Source organism: Mastigoproctus giganteus, chromosome 5, assembly GCF_048544385.1.
Source record: "Mastigoproctus giganteus isolate SK-2022 chromosome 5, ASM4854438v1, whole genome shotgun sequence".
Lineage (NCBI taxonomy): Eukaryota > Metazoa > Arthropoda > Arachnida > Uropygi > Thelyphonidae > Mastigoproctus > Mastigoproctus giganteus.
In genome coordinates this window covers 237342856-237364599 of record NC_143579.1, presented here as the reverse complement: position 1 = coordinate 237364599, position 21744 = coordinate 237342856, and the positions used below count along the sequence as shown (strand labels likewise).

The window sequence follows — 21744 nt, the reverse complement described above, 5'->3', positions numbered from 1 at the left end:
AAGGAATCATACAGCAAATAATTTGGACATCTGAGACGAGAAGTAGTTGAATCAACTGATAACTGAGATTCAGCCAGGAAAAAGTACATGGGGTTTGGAAGACTGCAAGTGGAAATGGACATCGTTGAGATTGGAATTGAGACCACGTATATTTGTGAAATGAATTAGGAAGTCCTTGGGAGGTTTAGATCTTTTCGCAGATAAGCTTGCTCTATTATTTTGACAATTCATGGTGTATTCAATAGTAAGAAAAAGTGGGCGGGACATGCTGTATGAAGTAATGAAATTTTTGGATATGGCGTACATGTGGTAAGAATATACCCAGATCCTTGACATAACGTGGCCTCAACAATGCTCCCCGCATACACACTACTCGGACTCCCTCCAGTCACTATCTGGCAGAGTAGAGGTAGCAAGATTATACACTAGTTGATCCGGAAGCCTCCTAGAGAGTTACCAATAGGTTTGGTCCGGTGTACTATCTAGCAGCCGGCCTGCGAACACCATTTTAGAGCTGTACCCTCGAAATGTAAGGAATATTGGATCTCGCCACGACATTCATCATGACCTCAAAAATCATCGATCATACTGCATGATGTTAGAGATAGGGAAGGGTTGGCCAGAACTTAGCTCTAGAGACTAAACATGAGTTCCACCACTTCAAGCCTCCAATAAGCAAAGTGGTGATATTTCACCGGTTGATGAGAGTCTTCTACCACCTAGTACTGCCTGGTAACATAGAGGGGCGGCGTTCCTCCATGTGGTGTGGGCGCCACACCTCGACCCCTGTTTACGTTGGTTCACACCTGGGTGGTCACCCACCATGTACTTGTGCATGGAGGTTATACCCAGGATTACTAACAGTACCACCATCGTGAAGGTGCAAGCAGAGGATTTGGCTGTCATAGACCGTCCGGACTTCGCCGAAATTGGGTCCACTTGACTTAAGTGTCACCCGAATATCAGTTCCATCAGTGTTTTAGACTCCCAGGTAGCAAGAACAGCTTGTCTGGCATATCTGAGAGAATGTCTGTGACAACCTCAAGGACCTCAAGGAGTAGAGTACATAGCCTTGAAGGAATTAAAATGCAGGACCCATCAAGCTCTCAGTTGCCCAACTCAAAACCAGAGCTCACTCTTGTGCATCAGGCAACGTAGCGGCAATCTTCAGAGCAGAATGTGCTTGTCCTACAGGAGCTAGTTATTGTCGGTGACTATTGTCAGGGAGACAGGAAATATATTGTTCAAAAAGGATAGGTGGAATAAGACAGACAGGGTATGTCTACAATGTGCAAAAGCTGATGATGCTGTAGAGCAGATACCACCTTTTAAGGGCTCAAAAGGTGATATTGTTGTACATTGGCACTAATGACATTTAGAGTAGGAGATCTGCAGACTTACTTAACAAGGACAGGTCAGTGTTGAAAAAACTTGTGAGTTAGGGTTAAATTTTAAAACTGTCTGCAATCCTGCCCAGACGCAATAGAAGGGAGTATATAATAAGAGATTTTGTCAATCAATTTGGCCCTGGAGAGATTGTGCAAGGCTCATGGGATAGAATTTTTTCATTGTGGTCTGTGCTTGTTAACAGGAGAGCTTCTAGAGGGATGGGTTACATTTAAACAGAAAGGGTGCAAGAATATTTGCTGATGCTATTGAGGCAGTGTTAGGTGGGTCAGAAAACTGCTAGCTTGGGGGATTCATAGACTAATAGATTAACAGTAGCCGCAAGCAGAGGTGAAAGTATTCTTGCACTGCTTCTATTCGAATGAGCAACAGCCTGGGAAGCAAGGTGCTGGGAATTTCAAGGACTGCTGGGAGTCATCATGAAACAATTAAATACAAGGGATGTGTTAGGATAACTAAGAGTAAGAACAGGTGCATGTATACTTGCATGTACACCAATGCTAGGAGTTTAGTAAATAAAGTACATGAATTTGAACTGCTGATCAAGACATCAAATGCAGATATTGTTGGGATATCAGAGATATGGTGTCACACAAATATAGGAAATCCAAAATTGGAATTTGGGAAGTACAATGTATATAGAAATGACAGGCAGGACAGGAAAGGAGGTCGGGGTTATGCTGTTAAGAAACACATGTTAAGTACTGTGTGGTACTACACTTGTGGTACTACACCTGGGAGTAATTGCGCAGTCAGATATGAAGTTTTCTGAGCAATGCAAATAGACTGCAAGGGCAGGTCATGGGGTTTTGTCAATGATATACAGGAATTTTGTTAGCAGGGAAAAGGAGATGATTATCCCTTTGTATAAAGTAATGGTCAGGCCATGCCTTGAGTACAGGTCTTGAGGCCTCATTTTAGGTAGGATGTAGATTTGCTTGAGTGCGTGTGTGAAGAGAAGGGCAAAGAGATTGTTGAGAGGAACATAGAGGTCCTCTTACGAAGGGACGCTTAAGTTCTGCAAACTGCAGCGGCTGGAGACTAGGCACCTATGAGGTAATCTGATTGAGGTGTATAAGGGCTTAATTGGGTTGAGCACTCTGAATTCTGATGGGATTCTTCCGCTTGCTCAGATTATGAATCTAAGGGGGCATAAATTAAAATTCAGGAAAGAATTTGAAATTGACTGGAATTGTAGAATAGATGTGCGGAAATTTGCCTTTAGACAGCGGGTGGTTAATTGCTGGAACAAACTTCCGCCTGTTGTTGTGGATGTTGATAGCTTAAATAAATTCAAGGAGGAACTGGACAAACCTTTAATGGAAATGGTTGTGTGAATTTTTTTTTTTTTTTTTTTTTGGCTGATGCTACATAACCTCATACACTTGCTTTCTTGCATCACATTCCTCTATTACTATTGCATAGAATTTAAGTGAGTGCATCCAGTTTATGTGGGTGGACAGTGCAATTTTGAGTCAGTTTGGTGTGAAATAAGCAATGGGAAAGGGAAAATGAGTATAATAAACAACTGTACAGAGAAATAGAGTGGGCCAGTAAATCAAAGTATCTTATAATGGGGTATTTTAATTTCCCAGATATTGACTGGAATTTGTAGGTTTGTCACTTGCACTAGCAAGCCTTTTGTGGATTTATTGGATAATCGTTTTCTACAGGAGCATATTCAAGAAGCAACCATTACTGATAGATTAAGAGTAATACTCTTAATCTATCAGTAGTGATTCTTCATGCATTAAGAATCTACATATAAAGGAATCACTAAGTGAAAGTGATCACAGTGTGATGATGTGGGATTTACTCAAGGATGTAACTACCATAAGGGGTAAAGGGAAGGGTTTTTACTTTTGCAAAGCCAACTACAGTGGTCTCAGACAGTTTTTAATTCTATACAGTGAGACATGCTGATGACGTTACCAACAGCAAATTCTAAATGGGAAGCATTCAAGGAATTAACCTTGGATGTTAATAAGCTTTTCATACCAACTAAGAAATATTGTTCAAGGTTTAGATTTAGATGCCAGATGAACTAATGAGACTCGTGGCAGAGAAGAAAAATGCATGGGATGCATATAAATTATCAGGTGACAGCAGTCTGTAATCAACTCACAAATGAGGTTAGGCAGGCAAAGGCAGATTATAAGAAATCTTTGGCAAAGGATGCAAAGAAAAACAGCAAAGATTTCTTGACTTATGTAAACTCTAGAAGGAAAGGGATGAATCAGGTTGGTCCACTTGATAGTGGTGGTTGGTTTGGTTTTTTGGTTTTTTGGTTTTTTTTTTTTTTTTTTAGGAGCATTAGCAACTAAGGCCATATTACTCCGGGATATGCGGTGGTCATTCCTGACCTTTCTGCATCCTCCGTATTTGGTGGTGATGGGCTCGAACCCCGGTCTAATCAAAAAGCATGTGCTACGCACTGCTACTCCTTCCCACCTGGCTACGGAGGCGCCATTGATGGTTGGACTGCTGATGATCCTGCTGAGGTAGCTGACAAACAGAATGAGTATTTGCATCTACATTTACACATGTAGGGAAGTGGAGGACTGAAGCATATCAAACTCAGCAAGGAGTTAAATGGTTCTGTAATTAATGAGAGCAAAGTGGAGGAGAAATGACTGAATTTAAACATAAGAAAGGCACCTGGGGTGGATGAGATATATCTAGTTATATCGAAGGAGGTAACAAAGGATGTGAGCAGGCCCTTAGCCATAATTATGAGAGCTTCCTTGGACTCAGGGGAGGTTCCCATGGACTGGAGATGTGAAAATGTGTCCCCAATTCACAGAGGATCAAAGGGTGACATGATTAATTACAGACCTGTTATTTTAACTTTTGTTCTGGGGAAAATAATTGAGATACTGGTTAAAGAAGCACTGCAGGATCATCTAGACAAGACTGCAGTTACAGTTCAGTCACAGCATGGGTTTGTTAAGGGAAAGTCTTGTCTGACCAATATGATTGGATACTACGATGTGGTTACAAAGGAACTGGATGCAAAAAATAATGTTGCTATCATATACAGGCAGTTCCCACTTTACGAGTGTTTTTTTTTTTTTTCAAGTATCAACAAAATCGAAAATATGAACATTAATTGCAAAAAATGAATGTTAAATATTCATAAATACAGCATTTCAAACAATGTGCGTAGCTATATAGTACAGTGCAACCTGCTTTACAATATTAATCCATTCCAGAAACACCATCGTATCGTGAAAATATCGTAATGTTAACCCAATAACACATTGTTTTTTCGTTATTTGTTTCAAGACCTTGGAAGTTGAAATTTTCGCTGTATAACTATGCTATTTATCTCTCTAATAGTTCATTTTTATAATGTAAATTGTATTTGTTACCAATTCAAATCATTAAAATGTACTACATTTTCATCGTTATCATATGTTCTGTTATAAGATTCAATTTTGAGTGGTTTTGTTGATATTTTTCTAAAGCACATTTCTGGAGGTCACGACCATAAAACAATAAAAATAATTTGCAATTTCTGGTTTATTGGGCTTTTCTATTAGTGCAATAAATTATAAAGAGGTAGTAAATTTGATGTTATTGCATTTGCAAAAATACCGATAGCTGGAATTGTGTGGGTTTTTACGTTATTATGGTGAAATGTGTTCCCGTTCACTGAAATCTTTAATCATATAAAAAAACATAAATTTTCAGAAACTTCTCTTCATTCCCTTTTTTTCAAGTTTCATAAACTTGTTACTCTGTGCGAATCGTGTTAGTTGCAATCTCACTTGGGCATATTGTGTTAGTTGCAATTTGTGCGTGCAGTTAAAAAATGCTTATGCATACTATCCTGACATTTATAAAGAAGACAACTCCTTGTGCAACAAACCAATGAGTGCTGACCCAACACTGAGTGATCAACGAGTGTTGCATTTAGTTGATGATGAAAAATAAACATTCTTTAAAATTTGAAAGTCGTAAATAATTTCTTTAAATTATAATTTGCTTGATTTTACAGGCTATTTCATTCTCAACAATGAAATTAGCTAACTAATTTCATTGTTGAGAATGTAACCCCTGTTTTTAACATTATGCCTATGGGAAACATATTCCTGCTTTACGAGTTTTTTCTTTACGAGCACACACTAGGAATGAATTTACTCATAAAAGTCGGGAACTACCTGTACTTGGATTTTAGGAAAGATTTTGACACTGCACATGGAAGACTACTGTACAAATTGGAGCAGTATGGCATTAAGGGCAAGTTGTTGCTATGGATAAAGGGATCTTTGTGAACTAAAGTGTGGAGCCCCCCATGGTTCGATGTTAGGCTCATTTTCGTTTTCTGTATTTATCAATGATATTGATGAAGGTATAGTGGAATCTCGTTAATACAAAGTTCAAGGTACCTAACTTTTCACGTTTTGTAATAACAAGGTTTGTAGTAATGAGGTCCCCCAAAACTGTCAATTTTACTGGTTTTTTTTTTTTTTTTTTGGTACATACTGTATATCTAAGAATAATAATAAATAATAATAATATCAAAAATAAATTAATAAAATAAAATAATAAAATAAAAACGAAAAGCCTTGTCTAACAATACAGTAATAGGAATAAAATTTTTAAAAAAATTTTATTTGTAAGATAAACTAAGAGAAAAGCAATATTAACGGAAATGAAAATACTGTACAGTATATATTTTGATATATACAATATTTTAGTTTCACAGTAAAAAGAATTGCAATCATAATATAAAAGGAGACATACAAACCATTAACTTTTTAATAAATTAACCTAATTTAAAGAAAGAATCCAATGTTGTATGCACAGTTTTTGTCCTATATGCATTTTTAACTACAATACAGACATTATCAAATGCAATAGTTGTTTCTTTATCAACGTTACTGCAGGCCAATATGTTCATTTTGGGCAACTCCATTATGCATTTTGGGCATCTTTTTTAGATGGCAGTGTGTGCACTGCTTCACTTTTACTGTCACTGGTAACAAAAACATCACCGTTTTGTTTGGTACCCAGCAGCTAGCTCTTCTGGTGTTGGCACTGCAGTGGTAGCAACTTCATCATCCACCTTCACAAACACTTCAAATTCGCCAACCAAATCCATATGCTCCTTCAAATTCCTCCATTCCTCACTGTTGCTATCACATTCGTCTGCTGGACCATGTTTTTCAATTATGTTCTCTCCAAAGCCACTCTTTCTGAAGCAGTTGATTATTACACTTGATGTAATACTTTCCCAAGTAATAACAAGATTACGGATAGCATCCAAGACATTCTAATTTGGCTGCAAATTGTTCCCTCCTTCTATGTTGCAGATCAAGTACCTTATCAGGCAGGCTCTATATGCTCTCCTGAGGTTAAAAATAATGCCTTGATCCAGTGGTTGCATTCAACTAGTGGTATTGGGTGGTAAAAACAACAGCCGTATATTTGTCAACTTAAGTGTCTTGGCAGAATGTGCTGTCTAGAATCATCAAAATGTTTCTTTTCTGAAGCCATTCTTCTGTCCAATTTTGATAACCAAGACTGAAAAATTTTGACTGTAAGCCAAGCACTTCTATTGGCCTCATAATCACAGGGAAGTTGGTTAACTGCTTTGAAACATCTTGGCTTGGAAAACTTACCAATCACAAGTGGACATAGTTTTGTACTGCCAACTGAAATGCAGCATAACAGAAGAGTAAATTCAAAATGAGGAAAGACAGTTGTAGAATAGATGTGGAAATTTGCTTTTAGCTATTGCTGGAACAAACTTCCATCTGTCATGGAAGTTGACAGCTTAAATAAATTCAAGGCAGAACTAGGTAACGTTTTACAGTGAATGGTTGGGTGAAATGGGAGGGTTTTTTTTTTTTTTTTGGCTAATACTATATAAGCTTGCTTTCTTGCATCATATGCCTCTGCTAATGTTAATATAAAATTTAACAAAAATCTATCCATTGGTATGTCGGTTATTATATGCTGAGGGACAAAGAAATAATAATTGTTGGATTTCTATTGGTCCAATTTTAATGAAATTTGGATGATTTGCCAGATCTTTTTATAAGGCACAAATATAAAACTGCATGAAAATCCATCTGCAAGAGGTGAGTTGTTACATACAGACAGACAGACATGGTGAAGACATTAGGTATATTATGCACATATGCTAATGTGCCTAAAAACATGGCACTAGACTAGTACAAAATGATATATCAAGAATATTCATAAACAGACTGGGACACTTGTTTTTAGCTGCCATGACTCATTAGTTCCAGGTTTTCCTCATCTCATGGGCACTCTCAAAATACATTCTGGTATCAGTCATTTTTTTTTTTTTTTTTTTGTCCATTAAATCTAAGTCTGTTGAATCAAGGGTTTACTCCAACAGAATTTTTCTAACTTGTTAATGAGCAAGAGCACAAGACTTACCTGTTATCTTCCCTTCAGCAGGTGGAATAGGTATATTTTGTAGTTGGACAGTCCTAAACTGAGTTGTAGTTGTTGTTGTGGTGGTGCGAGATTGGACTTGGTGTACTTTTACTTTCTTATCTTCTACCTTTTCTGTTACTGCCTGAGGACAACAAATTTGGCATCATTATTTAAACTTTTCTACGTTTAATTAAAATTTTAAAATGTTTTATGCATCAATTGAAATCAACTGACTTATATCCCGATAAAAATTATTTTTAATTATCTTGAAGTGATAGTGATAAGTACTTTTAAATTAATATTTCCATGCATATGAAGTTTCCAGCTGTTTAACGAAGTAAAGCCGTTTTGTTGATCTCTGAAATAGTACTTTTACTAAATGAAAATACTTTCAAATAAAATGGGGAAATAAAATGTCACTGGAATATAGTCAAACCTCCCAAATCCAGCAGCTTCAGAACCTGATACTTGCTGGATCTTGAAATTTTTCTAATTTTTGAGTGTTCATACAACTGTAATAATAATAAAAAAAAAAAAAAAAAAAACGGTGAAAAATATTTCATTCCTATGCTGAAGCTATTGTACATAGTATTGTAAAAGCATAGCCTTTTTTTTCAAGAAAAAAAAAAAATAAATAATAACAGACAGGACATGAACATGAGACAGTAGGGTAAAACAAAATTAAGCAAAAATCTTCAAACAATTGCTGCTTCACAAAAGATCCGATGTCAAGCACCTTTATCCATAACAGATAATTACTACTGTATGGTTTTTAAAGATCACAACCCTCTGGGCTACTTAATTTTCTTTTAAGCAGCATATGGACATATAAAAATGGATTAAAGTTTTTTTTTTTTAAATAAACAACAAGCTAAAACTTCTAAAATTATTCACTAAATGGTAAAAGTGTACAGTGAATTATTAGCTTCATCAATGTTTCATGTACAAATTATGAAACTGAGCACTCTGTGTAATCCATTGCTTATCAATGAGCTCATCTTATTTACAAAGGGCAATTAGGCAATTCCATAACCTAACAAATTTGTCAATGTTGTTTGAGTACAGTGAAAACTTATTTCTTATTCTTCAAATAGGCCTCTGGGGTTAGGAAGGTTCTGACTCATAAATGCAATGTGACAACATCAACTGTCTATAACTGAAACTTTATTAAAATAATAATAATAAAAGACCAGATAAAATTTTGTAAAAATAAAAATATACATGTAAAATAAAAATACACTGATTGTACAATAAAAGCAATAAAATGATAGATAAAAATAAAATATGAAATACACTATATGGAATTAAAAGCAATAAAAACAACCATAGCTTTCAGAGGTGACCACCTCCTTTATCAACAGTAAAGACTTAACTGTCCCAGTACATCCTTAAATAATTGCAGGATCACGGCTCGTGTTTATCATAGGAGCATGAGCATTATCCTCCACACATGCATGGAAACCGGAAATGGCTTGGGAGTGTGTCAGGCGATGGGATAAATGGTTTGTTCAGCCCATCCAAGAATTATGGTTTCAAAGAGGGGATTAATACAGACTCCTCTTGTCTCTATTAATGGTATGTTCTGAAGAAAAATACACAAGCTCTCAAAGCCATTTGCAGTTCCAATATATGTGCAAACAATCAACCATGACAGTATCACCTAGAGAAATTTGGTGGTTCTCCTACCAGAAATGTTCAGCCACAGCAGATTTCCTACAATCTGCAGCCTTTATAGCATTAACATGCTCCACCATACGATATTTTGAACCTGCATTTTGTCTCACCAACATAGTCGTGTCAAAGGCAAAACATTCCGTAAAAGATCACTATTGCACACACCCGTGTCAAAGGTAAAAGATCCTGTACCCATGGAGGGTACAGGTGGGGTCATATATGAAATTAAATGCCTGGACTGTGGGAGTGCTATGTTGGTGAGACAAAACACAGGTTCAAAGATCATACTGGGGAGGGGGCACATACTAATGAAATAAAGCTGCAGATTATGGGAAATCTACTGCGGTCGAACATCTCTGGGAAGAGAACCACCAAATTTCTCCAGGTGATACCATTATAGTTCGCACAGATATTAGAACAGCAAATGGCTTGAGAGCTTGCAGATTTGTTCTTCAGAACGTAATACCATTACTAAAGACAGGGAAGTCCATAATCATTCATCCTGTCCATAATTCTTGGACAGGATGAATGGTTCTGCCTGGCATTAACACGTGCTGTGAGTGGTGATCCTGCAGTTATTTAAGGACGTACCGGGAAAGTTAAGTCTCACTGTTGATAAAGGAGGCAGTCGCCTCTGAAACCTATGGTTGTTTTTATTGCTTTTAATTCCATATATTTTATTTTTATCTATAAATTTATTGCTTTTATTGTACAATCAGTGTATTTTTATTTTATTTGTATACTTTTATTTTTAAAAAATTTGATCCGGTCTTATATTATAATTATTTTAATAAAGTTTCAGTTATAGACAGTTGGTGTGTTGCATTGCACTTATGAGTTATTTCTTATTATTCAAACCCTGCACAATCAGCATTGATGGCACTGCCTTGATGAATGGTCTGTCCAAGTACTAAATTTACAGATTCTTGGGTGGTTTGCCAGATTTGCCTATTTTTCTAAATATAGTCAGAAAATGGGTGGAGTCAGATAACAGAGTGATGAAATTGGAAGTTCAAATACACACTTGTTTATTACTGGGGAATTCAATTAGAACTATAGTAGGACTATAATTATCTAAACTAACTGGGGATTGATCAATTCGGATAATTAATTTTAGAGATCTCTCTATTTATATCCAAAATTCTTCATTCCCCTAAAATGTGGCATCATGGATAGATACCTTCCATTTTTTTCACCGATATTAATTTTGTCATTTGACAGTGCTTTCAACCAGCCCTAGTCGGAAAATTTGAAACTCAAAATAATTCTATTCCAATAGTGGGGATGAGGATATAGATAGAAATCAAAATACAAACAGTGTAGGCATCAAACATACTAGCATTATTCTGCATGTTAAACAGAAAACTAAATATCCAACCCAAAGACTAATTTCTCAATTTTTAAAATTTTGGGAAGAGAGTGTTGTTCCAAATAGGTACATCCTGATTATGACTCTCATAGCATAGGTTGAGAAACTGTCAGTCTCTCAATCTTATCTAGGGCAGAGCTTAGAAGATATTAAAAAGTTAAGTCTTTTTCATTGAATTTAAATGTTTCTGATGAGATGGGATCCCATTAGATAAAATTTTGTTTTAATATTTTTTGGATATTTCAGTGGCATTCATAAAATTTTGGAATTCACATGAATGACATCCAGGATTCTTTCTGGCTTTTCTGCTTTATATAATGAGATTTGTGTCTGGCCTTCTTAAATTGAAAACACCAATAGAATATTGGTGTTTTCAATTTAATTTACACATTTTTGCACTCTTAATGAGACAAAGCAGGGAACACAAAGTAGTCTCAGCTAGCATCCAGTCTTTTCATTGGTGCTTTTCCAAAATTCTTTCTTATGTTTGACTCATACCAAAGATAATTCTTGGAATGGATATATATTGAACATGCCATCTTTGTTCACATGTCAAAGTGTATGTATGAAAACAATTTATAAAGTTTTTGTTTGTTTCCATTTCCCAGGTCATGCCTTTCTTTGAATCATATGGTAAAAGACACTATCATCTATAAGTAATTAATACAACTTTTTCTACGTATCTTTAAATAACATGGTGTGTGTGTGTGTGTGTGTGTCGACAGAGAAAGGATTCCCCTAAAACCAACCATGCACTAACCTGCGAATATCTAATGCATACTCCTGGGTGGAATTACAGATGCTAATTCAGAAGAACAGTGTCCACAGAAGTATCTATAGAAAAGGCATGCAACAGAAATGGACAGAGTGGAGACTTTGTAAAAGACAGGTCATTTAACATAACCTAACCTAACTACCCTCTTTAGAATAGTCTAGAAACCTGACTGAGGTTTTGGGGATACAACCTTAAATCTGCCCCAGGGCAGATCTGAGACGTACAGATCAAGTATTTTGTCTGGAAGAAAACTAATGCTGAGAGCAAAAGAGAAAACCCAATTCTTTAGATGCAGAGGAAGCAATATCAGTGATGTGTTTATGCCATGAGAGATTTGAAGTCAAGGTAACCGCTAATAAAGATATGTGATCTTGTCTAGAAATCAGTGTCATTGAAGATGAGCATAGGAGCAGTAGACTTTTTTGTGAGATATCAGAGAGGACTGGGTTTCAGCAGGATTGCAATTAACTAAGTTATCTTTGACCCATTGGAGAATTAACTAGAGATCAGCATTTAAGGAATTGGTAGTTGATATTTGAGAAGTTGATGTTGTTTGTGCACAGCAAGGGTTCTCAACTGTAAGGTGGAATGTAATGCACTGTCATTGGCAAAACTATGGATAGGATTTCCAATAACCGAAAGGCCATTAATATATAAGAAGAAAAGAGTGGGAGAAAGAACCTTGGGGAAAACTAGCATTAGAGGATAAGTTGGAAGACAGAGAGCAATCTACAATCATCCACAGCAAGTGGTCAAAGAGAAAACTGGATATATGAATGGCAAAAAACAGTTGGTAATCCATAAGATGGAAGCTTGTTTAGAAGATCTTTATGCCAAATATGATCAAATCCTTAGAAATGTCAACACTGCTTGAGTTTTACCAAACTTTTAGATTTAATTTGTCCATATATGGGTAACATAAGTCAATATCATCAGTGGATCATGACTAATTGAATCCGTACTGGCAATCAATGATCATATAGGTTTCCAAATAGTTTAGGAACTGGTGGTTAATGAATTTCTCCATTACTCTGGAAAGATTATAGGTAAGTGCATTGGGTGATAACTGGATAGGGGGGATCTGTCGTGCTTCTTATGAACTCACTGGATATGAACAAATTTCCAAGCAAAAGGAAAAAAAACACCAGTGGAATAAGAAAGTTCAAATGGCAATACAAAACAGGAGCAAAAAAGGAGCACAAATTCTGAGCAGAAGTGGAGAAATACCATTAGGACCTGAAGCTTTCCTGGAATCATGATGGTTCAGAGATTAGTCCAAGATTGGTTTCTGAATCATTGCTCCCTGATGTTTGGTTTTTAGGAGCATTAGCAACTAAGGCCATATTGCTCCAGGATATGCGGTGGTCATTCCTTAACCTTTCCGCATCCTCCGTATTTGGTGGTGACGGGCTCGAACCCCGGTCTAATCAAGAAGCGTGTGCTACGCACTGCTGCTCCTTCCCACCTGGCTACGGAGGCGCCATTGCTCCCTGAAGATTGGTGGGGAGTGAAATACAGATTAAATGATTGTGATGAATATAGTGACAACTTATAAAGGCAAATTTAAAAAGACAATTTATAAAGATAAAGACATGTGGACAAGCAGTCATGAATGATTATTATGGACACTTAATTTTCCAGAGACAGAATGCAAGCTGTAGATGAGCAGGTGGGGGCCCTCACAACAGCACTATATTTCTATGTCAGAGATGCTGCAGGAGAACAAAATTCTTATCCCTTTTTTTCTTTTTACCAAATGATTCAACTGATAGAACTTTTGCATTAAGGAACCATTAGCAGGTAAGTGACCATGATTTATAAATGGGGGGCATATCAGAAAAAAAATTTGTCAAGGGTAAAGGGAATGGTTTAATTTTCAGTAATATAAGTTTTTAAGGTATTATACACAGGTTAAAATGCTTTAAAAAGGAAAAAAAAAAAAAAAAAACACTTGCTCTGTGTTAATTTAATTTAATTTACAAAATGTTTTAAAAAAAATTAAGCATATGATGTTTACTTTGAGTTCACAAAAAGTAAACTTTTGAGATTTTCAGTTACTTATTCACGTGCTTCCATTTTCAGGCAATGCTTACAAATAAACAAATGTGCATAACTATACTAAACAGGAAAAAAGGAATGAGTATATTAAATTATCAAAACATTGTATACTTTGATTATGTAATGCACCCATTCAAAGCATCCCATGCATACAACAGCATTAACAGGAGTGGCATCATGATATCACCTTTTTTGGTAACATGAATTTCTACATAAGATACTTCACCATGAGCGATGGGAAGGATGACATGTCTGACAAGTATGGGCCGAAGGAAAGATTAAATGGGCCTTGATGATCACAACATAAATGATCTAGATATGACCATTTGTGGCTTCACTATCTTCACTAAGTATTTTGTTGCAACTAGTAACCACAGAAATGTTACCCTTTCACTTTAAAAAATCTATAACTCAAAAACTATGGCCCAACCAAGAAAGAAAATTGTTATCTGCAGATGTATGACCCAGAGGTGAGTGGAAAATGAATTGGAATGAAAGCAATCCTGAAATTTTTTCAGGAAATACATATTTTTTAATTATTTTGTGAGTGAAAATTAATTTAAGAATGTTATTTATTAGTAAAAATTTGCCACCAGGATTTCTTTGATACTACTTGCAGAGATTTGTAATTTCCAGTTTAGGGCATTATCAGATGGCTGCAGTTTAAATTGCTGTACACAGTATAAATATTAAATAGTTCTAAAAGTTACAGTCTGGAGAGGGGGGGGGAAACATTAATAATATACAATTATATCATATTCACCTCAAAACGCAACAGAAATTTTATTTTTTCCCTACCATCCTGTGACCCAAAAGAACAACAAAACCCCAAACCCAAATATGGCAAGCTTATACAAGGAGAGGCAAAACTCTAGGAAGGATTTGTGTTATTATTTTATTTTTTTCTAAGCCCTAGGAGCATTTCGAATGCAAATATATACAAGGACTGTACTGAACACTGTTATGTTTTTTGAAAAGTTGCCTTCCCACAGCCAGATACATGGAATCGAAGAGATACAAAACCTTTAAACAATTTTGCTGGCAAAAATCCAGTACTGTACTCGGCATGCCCAGTAGTGTGGATGAAGTGTGCAAATGTCCAATACTTTGCAGCTGAAAATTTAAGTTCAGCACTATACTAAATGTCCATAAATTCATTTACTATTAGAGAACCCTGGGAAAAATTGCATTAAACAACACATGCAAAGTTACTATAGTTTTTTTTAAAGAATAAAATTACAGTAATCCACTAACTTTGGCAATAGCGTTGGAGTGCATCTGTGATTGAACCCGTGATTCCTCTACAGACCCGCTGTTATGAAAATCTGTTGTTCGGACGGGCTTGAGCATCACTTACTGTCTATTTGTGCATTCCCATGATGGGAATTTAACCTTACTCTGGCTAAGATGCATATTTCAGCAATTGAGAAAGAATTAAAATAGTTTGTATGTACTTTGCATGTTTTTATTTTTTTTAATTATAGCAGAGATATTTTGCTATCGATTTTTTTTAATATACAATAATATTTAATTTCCTGAGCTTGCAGAAACAATACTTCCATAGCATGTGATGATGTGTACCATTACTAACCTTACCTGGAGGGAACCAGCACTGCTCTTCTCTCCCACCCCATCATATAACTATTTCTCTCCACCAACACTTCTTTCATAACATGCCACTCCAGCCAGGTCCCAAGGTTGCGAAGGGCCCAGAACAATGTTGGTCCTGGGCACCACGAGGGAATGTTTTCGTCTGGGCAGTCAAAAGGAATCAGGGTAAGAAGGTTCTCCTCCTGTCACAACCTACTCTGGTACAAGTATTAGTCCGTGAATACATATTGTACTCTGCTGAGTTTGGGGGGGGGGAGTTGTTGGCAAAGTAAAAAAAATTACCAATATCGCTGCTATTAGTGCAGGAAGCTAAAAATAAAAACTTTAAAAGTATAAAAAACTTTTTTTTTAATTAGTTCTGAATTACTGAAAATAAGACAAAAATCTCCTAGCCAGAATATGACTCTGAAAAGCAAGAGCAGAGACGGGCAAATACAATAAGCGATACGCAAACTCCGTCCAAATAACAGATTTTCGTAATAACGAGCCCGCACGCCGAAGAATTGTGATTTTCTTAAAGAGAACTGCTGACAGCAAAACCAGTTTAATATAGTACTATGAACGGACGATATTCCAAAGCCATACAAGCGCGATGTAATAACTTCGCATGGTTTCGGTTTCCAGGAGTACGGAACTTCGCAGCACTTGCAGCTTTGCTCACGGTATTTTTAGCCGCCTTGCGTCGAAAAAGTTAAACCTTTCTGAAAACATCCAGAATTAAATTTGCTTAATTCAGAGCTTCCCAAGTGGGTTTCAAGTTATGTACTAAAGAGTGTTACCAAATCTTGGCATCATTTCAGAATTGTTTTCACTGATTTCCTCCTCTTACTGCACGTATTTCTGTTCGTGTGCTTTATACCCGGAAGTCTGTTTGGTGCGATCTTTCTATCTGAAAGATAATAGCTGACCGAGTCAATTTTTAAACCTAATAATTGACTTAGTTGATTTCAAAAGCCTTAACTAGTTAAGCTTATGCCTAATAGCAACGCATTTTCCTTTATTATTGCTTACATGTGTTTGGCTCGAAACAAAGGAAGTTCGTATCGTTGCATTTACCATAAATTATGGAACGAAAAGGGTGGGATTTCGAATAATTACAAAATTCTGGGTGGGATGTTGGAAGGCACTGGCTTGATTAAATGAAAAATAAAAAATGCGATATTTGTTTTTAAAAGGGATCATGACATATGAAGGAAATTCGAATCTGGTGCATCTAAAAGAAAAGGCGCCTCCGTAGCCAGGTGGGAAGAAGCAGCAGTGCGTGGCACACGCTTCTTGATTAGACCGGGGTTCGAGCCCGTCACCACCAAATACGGAGGATGCGGAAAGGTCAGGGAATGACCACCGCATATTCCCGGAGCAATATGGCCTTAGTTGCTAATGCTCCTAAAAACCAAAATAACAACAACAACAACTAAAAGAAAAAATGAATTGAAAGGAATAAGTGTAATGATGATCACCACAAAAAAAAAAAAACCTATTATTTTTAGGCCACCCGAATATTTAAATTCATCTTCCGTGCTGTGTGTCTGATAATTGCGTGTGTTCTATGTTCGATTTGTCTGTTTTGCTGGAAAAAACCCCAGTTTCTGGGGGGGGGGGGGGGAACCTTGCTATCTAAGCCTGACACCGACTAAGTCAGCTACGGAGTGAAAAAACCCATTAAAGTTCCTCGGGTCATTGAGGGGATTCGAACCCGGGCCTTTTACACCCGGTGTGGGGAGGACGGTAGTAGTAGTGGCATGTGATGCAAGAAAGCAAATGTATGAGCTTATGCAGCATCAGCCAAAAAAAAAAAAAAAAAAAAAAAAAAATCACACCATTCCCTCCAAATTCCTGTCCAGTTCCTCCTTAAATTTATTCAAGCTATCAACTTCCACAACGACAGATGGAAGTTTGTTCCAGCAATTAACCACCCGCTGGCTAAAGGCAAATTTCCGCACATCTATTCTACATGTCTTTTCTTAATTTGAATTTATGCCCCCTTAGGTTCGTAATCTGAACAAGTGGAAGGATCCCATCAGAATTCAGCGTGCTCAATCCATTCAAGGCCTTATATACCTCAATCAGATCACCACGCAGGTGCCTAGTCTCCAGCCACTGCAATTTGCAGAACTTAAGCCTCTCTTGGTAAGAGGATCCCTTCATTCCCCTCACCAATCTTGTTGCCCTTCTCTGTACCCGCTCAAGTAAATCTACATCCTTCCTAAAATGAGGTCTCCAGACCTGTACGCAGTACTCGAGGCGTGGCCTGACCATTGCCTTATACAGAGGGATAATCACCTCCTTTTCCCTGCTAGCAAAATTCCTATATATCATTGACAAAACCCCATGACCTGCCCTGGCAGCCTGTCTGCATTGCTCAGAGAACTTCATATCTGATTGCACAATTAATGCCAGGTCTTTTTCATTTTCTACCACCTTAAGTGTAGTACCACACAGTTTGTACGTTTCTCTGGGGTTATTTCTACCTATATGCAGTACTTTGCATTTGTCAAGGTTAAACTTCAGTTGCCCAATTTATCTAGATCCTGTTGCAGTAGCAGACTGCCATTAACAACCCTGTCAACCTTTGTATCATCTGCAAACTTCGACATTAAGCCTGATATACCTTCATCAATATCATTGATAAATATACAAAACAACAGTGGACCTAACACCGAACCCTGTGGGACTCCACTAATAACATTAGTCCAAGAAGATCAGCACCCATTGATTACCACCCTCTGTCTTCTCGCACTTAACCATCCTTTTATCCATTGTAGCAACTTACCCTTAATACCATTCTGCTCCAATTTGTACAAGTCTTCCATGCGCAACAGTGTCAAAAGCTTTCCTGAAATCCAAATATATGATATCAAAATTGTTTTTTGCATCCAGTTCCTTTGTAACCACATCATAATATTCTATCAAATTTGTCAGACAAGACTTTCCCTTAACAAACCCATGCTGTGTCTGAATTATTGCTGCAGTCTTGTCTAGATGATCCTGCAATGCATCTTTAACCATTATTTTACCCGGAACAAAATGAGGTCTGGAGGCCTCATTTTAGGAAGGATGTAGATTTGCTTGAACGTGTACAGAGAAGGGCAACAAGATTGGCGAGGGGAATGAAGGGATCCTCTTACCAAGAGAGGCTTAAGTTCTGCAAACTGCAGTGGCTGGAGGCTAGGCACCTGCGCGGTGATCTGATTGAGGTGTATAAGGCCTTGAATGGGTTGAGCACGCTGAATTCTGATGGGATCCTTCCACTTGTTCAGATTACGAATCTAAGGGGGCTAAATTCAAAATAAGAAAAGACAGATGTAGAATAGATGTGCGGAAATTTGCCTTTGGCCAGCGGGTGGTTAATTGCTGGAACAAACTTCCATCTGTCGTTGTGGAAGTTGATAGGTTGAATAATAAGGATAAACTGGACAGGCATTTGGAGGGAATGGTGTGATTTTTTTTTTTTTTTTTTTGGCTGATGCTGCATAAGCTCATACACTTGCTTTCTTGCATCACATGCCGCCACCACCACTACTCGGTTTTGATTTTATTGGCGCATTAGCTACTAAGGCTATAAATGCGCCCCACCACTACTACTACTACTATTACGAAGCCAAGTTGCACTAGTTTTTCCTAATGAGCTTGCCGACCTTTTGGAATGTCGTTAAGGTATAAATAAACAGTTTTAACAACATTAACTGTACTAAGCTCAGCTTACTAAGTAGTTTGCAATGATTTATGACCTCTAATTTGATTGCAGCTCCATCTGTTGACGCCACAGAGAACTATTTTTTTATTATTTATTTATTATTATTTTTTTTTTTTTTTAGGTCGGTGAGGGTGATTGGAAGTGCCATAAAATCGATAATGACCACAATTCAAAATCTGATTGTAATCGAATAACCATTTCGATTTCCTATATCAATGTCAATTTAATTAAAAGCCTGCACAAAGGCTTGGAGAAGTGACATCGATTACACGATGTCATGTAGCCCATTGCGGAAATTAGTGTTCACAATCTTGTAACGTTATTTAGTGTTCCGCGAAATTTTATAACAAATGTGGCCCCCAATTTGTTAATAAGCGGCTGGCGTGAGAATTTCAGTTAAGGACTATCCCCACTTAAAAGTCTTAAATTTTATCAAACAATATTTAAAAAAAAAAAAAAAAAAAAAGAGCTTAGATAATCCTAAATGTTTAACAAGGGGGCTAGGGCGAACCCCCCAAGCCCCCTCCCAACACACTCTTGGAAGGAGAGAGAGAGAGAATGTCTTCCAATTAAAGAAATGGAATAACATTATATTATTATGCGTTCTGGTTGTTATCCGGATAAAAATCTTGACTTTATGAAAAAGCCAAATATGCCAAACTCAACTGTTGCTCTCGACTCTACAGCAATATTTCTCTATTTATCTTTTATAAAGTTTTCTCAGGAATTTGAAGGTTTTAACTTAAAGTTTTCTCCACAGGTTCCTCTGTAATTTATGCAGAGTTCAGTGACACATAAGACAAAAACCCTTCCGGGTTCTGATGAAATCCATATTGTTATCATTATTCGACGGAAGATTTCACGATGATGCAATGAGCTGCTGCAGCGAAAAGATCAATACCGGCAGGCCTGCCAATCCGGACGCCAAGTCTACAACCGTCAAATTGGACATTGGCGCAACTTAGCCACGATGACTGTCCGGGAAGTGGGAGATCAGAACTGTAGTTTGGCCTTGGGAAGATTCGGCACAGAAATGGATTTATCGGTTATTTTTAATAACGTCAGTCTGAACTAAGAATCGATTGGCAAATTTCCATGCAGTGGAAGGTAAAACACCAGCGGAATAAAAGTGTAAAAAGGAGACGTTACTTCCAGCACAGGTTTATGAATAACTGATGCCATTGAACCCTTGAAACCTTTTGGCTAGCAAGGTTGTAATTTCCTTCTGTCGTAAATCCAAAGTAGGCATCGACTGAGTCGGAGTGTTCCTTATAGTTAGAGGAGCATTACTAAACTGGGCGTTTTAACGCATGGGCACACCAGGTAAGCTATTTTCATATTCCACGTCTGCATTTAATATAAGCGGATTTAATGACTGGAGCATTCTGAAAAAGCTGCTACAGAGCATGAAAATGGACAAGAACATAGAAAATGCATGATGACGTATTATTCCGAAAAAAAAAAAAAAAAAAAAAAAAAAAAGCTGTGCGTATTGACACAATTAGAAATTCAGTTTAAAAACGTACGTCAATACTGGAAGGAAGTTCTAAAAAGAACAGTATTCGTTGTTAAATTTCTAGGATCAAGGGGGCTTCCTTTGAGAGGTGATAACCAGAATATTGGTTCTGTAAGAAACGGAAATTATTTGGGAATCATGGAGCTACTTAGCCAATTTGATCCGTTTTTGTGTGCTACAATATGCGAAGAATTTATTAACCTAACGGATCAAAACCGTTGGCTACGATTGTAACTGAAATACAAAAAGCAAAATATTTTTCCATTTCAGTAGACTCTACACCTGACGTGTCCCAATATTGACCAATTAACTTTTATTATCCGATAGGTAAAATCCAATAGAACGCTTTCTGTAGTTTGTTCCAATTCATGCGCATACAGCAAATCATCTTTCTGATGTGGTTACTTCATTTTTAAAAGATAATGATATTGCATTGATAAACTGCGGAGGTCAGTCATACGACAACACATCGAATATGTCAGGACATTATTCAGGATTGCAAGCCCGACTAAGATCAAAATGAGTTTCCCTTATATATACCATGCACTGGGCATTCCATGAACTTAATTGGTTTGCAAGCGGTAGAATGTAATTCAAGCGTTATGATTTACTTTAATTTTATTCAAAATATGTACAATTTTTTTTTCATCATCCACACATCGTTGGAAAATATTGATTTCAAATTTAGGCTCTCACCTAAAAGTTGTGAATAGTTTATCAAAAACTCGCTGGTCTGCACATGCAGACGCTGGCACTGCCCTTCTGATGGTTACGAAAATATAAAGAAAGCGCTGGATGAACTTCTAAATGATAAAACTCAAATGTCTGAAACCTGTCTTACTGCTGAACGTTTACGTTATAAAATGGATGTTAGAAACAAATTTTTTAGCAATTTTCTGGAATGATATCTTACGCCGTATTAACAAAACATATATAAATTTACAAGAAGAGAATATCAGCCTATCAGTGGCTGTTAAATTAATTAAATCATTGACATTATACATAAATGGGAAAAGAGATTTATTTGAAGATTATGAAAAAAAAAAGCAAAAGATAAATCTTGTATTAAGGACTATTGCGATTCTTATAAGCGTGTAAAAAAGGTGTAGCCATTTTAGCGTTTTCATGGAGGGTGATGAAGGCGAAGTTCTGCAGAGTGGTCGAAAATTTAAAATAGAAACATATTTACCAATACTAGATTCTCTAATATATAATTTAGAAAA

General features: G+C 36.8%; 1 protein-coding gene across 4 annotated transcripts in view; it reads right to left on the bottom strand.

Moving 5' to 3' along the window:
* The window catches only part of LOC150086308 (filamin-A-like), a 470984-nt gene that overhangs the window by 70319 nt on the left and 378921 nt on the right, over positions 1–21744 (bottom strand). For all 4 annotated transcript variants that reach the window (XM_090374465.1, XM_090374466.1, XM_090374467.1 and 1 more), the window contains one exon: positions 7822–7963. In XM_090374465.1, the coding sequence (XP_090230591.1) occupies positions 7822–7963 (142 nt within the window). The remainder of the gene's footprint in view (positions 1–7821; positions 7964–21744) is intronic.